We start from the raw sequence: 4996 nt of genomic DNA on the forward strand, positions 1-4996 counted from the left end.
CCCCATTTGCTTCTGCAGATGCCCATCATGACAAACCTCTCCCCACCCCCCCGCAACTCCCCCACCCCCGACTCCGCAGCAACAAACTGCGCCACAGAGTTGAAGGGGGAAAGGGCCGGGAAGAAGCGAGCAGCTGTAATTCGGGGATGACGAATGCGACTGACGCAGCCCCGGGGACTGCAGCCGGCCGAGGAGGGCGGCGCAGCTCGCCCCACATTTGGCGTAAGGGGACCCTGGGCTCCCGGCCGCTCGCTCCGGGCAGCGCTACTCCCCCCCACCGACTGTCTCAGCCGTCCCCCGTCCTTGCCTTTGCTGTTCATGGTGGCTGCGGGTCCGGTTCGGCTCGGCGTCGCGGACGGTTATTTTTTTCGTCCTCTTCCTGTTCGTAGTCACTTCCGTGTCACGTGCTGATTCGTCCTCTAGCGTCACCCGACGCCGAGTGCCTCGGCGCCGGAAACCCCGCCCCTTTGCCAGCCCTCCAGTAGCTAAAGGGAGGGCCCGTGTGATCCGCCCACTCGCGTTAGCCCCGCCCACTCGGTCCTGTCCTCCAATCCCCACCCCTGTCCGTCGACTAGTGGAAAACCAAATACTACCTACGCGTGCGGTTATTGTCTCAAAATAGGACCCATTCTCCCGGCGCTCGGAGGCAGAATCTTCTTATTTCCCGGAATCTTTCCCCTCCATGCGCAACGGCTCAGGGTCACCTCACCTTACAGCCTCTCCACCCGGGGCATAGATTTCAGCAATGTATCTAACTGCCTGAGATGTGCTCCCTACACCTTGTTCTATCACGCGTTCCTACCAATCCCAACTTAAGCCTCAGCTCCGTAAAGATGTATTTGGCCAGTCCAGCTCACATGTATTCTTTTCTGAATTAGACCATCACTCGAACCTTCGCTGTCTTGTCTGTTCCACCGACAGGCTGTCAGCATTTACTTCTGTGTTGCTGTCTTTCTCACCAAAAGCAAGGGCACCGTGTGCTGTGTCCTCCACTGCAGCTCACCTGGTAAGGAGTGCCCGTGCCCCTGCCCTTCCTTTGGCACCGGTTACAGGTGACCTGAACGGTGCCTTGAGTGTTTTCTTTGTGTATCGCTTTGCCTCTAAACTTAATTGTCCTTAAGGGCAAAGATGCTGTCCTTTAGGGCAGCAATTAAGTTTTTCCTTCCATCCTTCATTTTAAAATACCTGCTGAGCGCTTGCTATGTGCAAGTACAGAGATGAAGCTGAACAAGACAGCTCAACACTATTTTCTCATGGAGTTTACATTCTAGAGTATGTAGTAAGGATAGTAGAGGAAAAGCATCTGAAAAGGGAAAACTTTGGAAAGAAAAGCTCTCAGTGCCCTAGCAGCTAGGGCCTAGCTGGTTTGGCTCAGTGGATAGAGCGTCAGCCTGCGGACTGAAGGGTCCCAGGTTTGATTCTGGGCTTATATCTTGGTTGTGGGCACATCCCCAGTAGGGAGTGTGCAGGAGACAGCTGATCGATGTTTCTCTCTGATCCATATTTCTAACCCTCTCTATCCCTCTCCCTTCCTCTCTGTAAAAAATATCAATAAAATATATAAATAAATAAAAGAAAAGCTCTCAGTAAACATTAGAAACCTGATCAATATTTGCTGATTAATTAAATCACTAAAAAAAACCCTGCTCACTTCAGCTCTCACTTTTTCTCTTGTATGAGCACCATTAAAATGCATGATTTCAAGGGGTCTTTACAACAGCCTGTGTGGCAGGCAAGGCTTATATGAGCATTCCTGTATTTCAAATGAGAGAACTGATTAAAGAGAGTTGTCTTAAGTCACAGAGTGAACTGGTGTCCTGGCTTCCAGGGCCCCAGGTCAGTGTTTTGGTTTTGCTCTGGGTTTTTTGTTTGTTTCTTACATGTCACACTGCCGATCATGACTAAAATACTCTAAAAGTCCAGTGTCCAAGAGTTTTTGTTTGGGGACTTCTTTGAGATTTATATCACTAGCTTGACTCAGACTAACACTGATATTATAAAGCCCCTGATATGTACCTTTTGCTGTATTCCCAACTGTTCTTGAAGGCAGGCACAGTGTTAGACATTCATTCATTCAACATTTATTTGTAGAGCACTTACCAACACCGGGCACTGTCCCAAAAGCACTGTCCCAAAAGAAAACAAAGCTCTTGCTCTCCCGAAGTTTACCTTCTAGGGCAGTGTGCGGGGCTGCATATCTGGCACTTCGGCCAGACGGGTCATGCTGTGCTGTCTGTTCCTAAAACACACAAATAGGAAGGTACTGACATCAGGCCAGGCCTTGAGATATGGTCTCATGGCCCCTTCCCAGCACACAGACCTTCTTTCTCAGAAGGCCCGGAAGTCTCATTCCAAACTTGGGAGACAAAGGACTGGAAAAAGTATAAATAAAGAGAGTTTCCTCCATATTGGGGGCCCAGAATTTGAAAGACACGTCTTGCTCTGGGCCTCCACAGAATTTAATAATAAAATGTAACTCTTGCAGTCAGCACTGCAGTTCAGCCTCTGCTTCGGCAGGGTGCTGTGACTGTGGTCAGCTAGCAAGCTTAATAAAGGCTCTTAAATTTAAATTCTGAGTCGGTGGTCTATCTCGCTGAGTGAACCCATAACAGGCAGGAGCCTATAAAACTTTTTGACCAAAATACACAGTAATTCACTCTAAATCGTGACCCAGCATATATACATTTATACATGTAACTGAAACAAACTTAAATGACCTTGTGCTTATCTTTCTATGCACAAGGGATGCACTGTGGTATTTTCTATTCTCTTCTATTTCTTTTTTTCCTTTTCAATTCTGGTTGTGATTTCACATCCCACTGACAAGTCAGGACTCACAGTTGGAAAAGCACTGTTTATTAGTGGACTATTATACCCAGGGCCTTTGCAATCAGTTATTGGTGAGTAAATGAATGAATAAATCCTTGGAGGTCAGATCAGGCAAATCTTTTCCCCTGTATCCTAACTTTTCCCCAAATCGGATCTTAAACTAATTTCAGCCTAAAGCCTGAAACTGGAGAGAGAAGTCACTTATCTATCCCCACCCTTACCCTGTGCTCAGTACCTCAGGGAATAAAGGAGTGAAACCAAGAAAGGAAACTTCCCTTATTTCTCTTTCTGAACCCGCAGCCCATGTCACTGAGTGTAGGATGTGAGTGCTAACAGCCCATTTCAATGAGCATAGGAGGTGGATCCTAGTTCTGGTCCTACTGCGTCACCAGCTGTGGGGCACGGCGACAGTGTTTTGGACAGGTACAAGCCTTGGACTGAGGAGAGGGCACAGTCCTCTCATTGCCACGTGCAAGTCCCAGCTTGGAGGTCAGGGCCTTCCCAGCACAATTATAGCCAACAGCTGTAGTTGTGAGCTTGAGCCTCTTGTGCGAACACATTGCCCCACGTGCCTGAGTGATAGAGTTCAGGTGCATGTAGTTGAGTAGGATTGAAACCCACGAGAATGTTGTAAACATCTTGATCACGCCCTTACTTTGCCTCGTGGCATCTGCTATAAACTAAAGACACGGCTTGTGGGCGCTGCCTATCAGAGGGGCAGTGTCCCACCGAGACCCAACTTTCATTCTCTTGTCTGTCTTTTCTAAGCCTTTCATCGCCCCCACTCAGGGTCACTGAACCAGGCTGAGCTGGCATGAGTATGCCATGGCCGTGCCCACAACCAATTAAGTGACTTTGGTTCTCATCTATTCAGCTCCCCTTTATTCTCTCCTAGGTAGGAACCTGATATTGTGCCAGTGATCTTACAGATAGTATCCATGTCATGTCCCTAGCAGACTCCAAGGGAAGATGCAAGTAAGGGAACTGTGTTTCAGAGAGGCTAAGTCGCTAAACTAAATCCCACAGCTGCGAGCCAGTATTCAAACTCAGATTTGCTTGACTTTACCGGCATTGTTTTTAACCTGCTTACATTGTTTAATCTGTTTATAGTGTTTGTAATCAGTTGCCTCAGAAGGGTCTCCATTTCATCATCTGCCCCCCAAATCACACATTCCTTGTGTCACCTACAGCTTTAAATCTAGGCTGCTTGAGGAAAGGAAAAGAGCAAAGGGAGCCTGAAAAGACAGAGGGAAAGTGAACAGAGCTGATAATTAAGTTGTAAATTCTGGTCAGGCCCTTACCAGGTGTTAAAAATTCAGATACCTCTACTGCAGTGGTTCTCAATCTTGGCTGCACATTAGAATCACCTGGGAATCTTTTTAAAATCCAGATTTCTGGGCCTCATCCTCCGGAAATTCTGTTTCTCTGTCATGGGGTGTGGCCACAACATTAGTAACAAAGAAACAGAATTTCCGGAGGATGGGGCCCAGGAATCAGGATTTTAAAAGGATTCCCAGGTGATTCTAATGTGCAGCCAAGGTTGAGAACCACTGCCCTAAGGCCTTTCCCCAGGTACCTGCCCCTCTGCTCCAGCCTTCCACTGGAACCCCCCAACCCTCCCAGGACCTCTCCATGGTCCAGTGATTAAAGGGTTAAGTAACTCTTGACCCGGGAAGCCCTCAGATTGGTCAGTGCCTCCCCTGTAAAATGTTAGATATTTTGCTTATCACCCTGGGAGCTGGGCATAGGGAAAGCTAAATGAGATTACCACCGGAAATGGAAGTGTTGCAAGTCACTGCTCTGTCTGGCAGGTAGGGTTAACTAACAACTACTTTCTTAGACAGGAATCAAAAGCCATTCTATTCTCTTCATTTTCCCAGGCCTCCCAGTGAGATGAAGATGTTCATTTAGTCACTTACCAAACATCCTTTGAATTAATTTAGCAAGTTTTTATTGAGCACCTACCATGTGCCAGGCCCTGTGCCAAGCATTAGGGAAACAATAGTGAAGGCGTTCCTGCCCTCATGGAACTCAGTCTACCTAATAGGAAAGACAGAGAGGTCAACAGATACTCATAATATAGTGTGCTTAGTGCTGATACTAGGATAGCATGGGGTGTTCTGAAAACACCCACTCTTCTCTACTGGGCTCTGGGAAGGCTTCCTGC

At 47.7% G+C, this 4996-nt stretch overlaps 1 protein-coding gene and 1 long non-coding RNA gene across 2 annotated transcripts in view; both read right to left on the reverse strand.

Annotated features, from left to right (window-relative positions):
- The window catches only part of DAZAP2 (DAZ associated protein 2), a 3524-nt gene extending 3028 nt beyond the window's left edge, over positions 1-496 (reverse strand). The window contains exon 1 of the mRNA XM_006757071.2: positions 308-496. Within this exon, the coding sequence (XP_006757134.1) occupies positions 308-320 (13 nt within the window). The 5' untranslated portion in view covers positions 321-496. The remainder of the gene's footprint in view (positions 1-307) is intronic.
- A 1008-nt stretch (positions 497-1504) lies between these two features.
- LOC107182034 overlaps positions 1505-4996 on the reverse strand; it is a 17058-nt gene continuing 13566 nt past the window's right edge. Inside the window, exon 3 of the long non-coding RNA XR_001512753.1 lies at positions 1505-1536. This is a non-coding gene — a long non-coding RNA (uncharacterized LOC107182034). The remainder of the gene's footprint in view (positions 1537-4996) is intronic.

Source organism: Myotis davidii, unplaced genomic scaffold (assembly GCF_000327345.1).
Source record: "Myotis davidii unplaced genomic scaffold, ASM32734v1 scaffold233, whole genome shotgun sequence".
Taxonomy (NCBI): Eukaryota; Metazoa; Chordata; class Mammalia; order Chiroptera; family Vespertilionidae; genus Myotis; species Myotis davidii.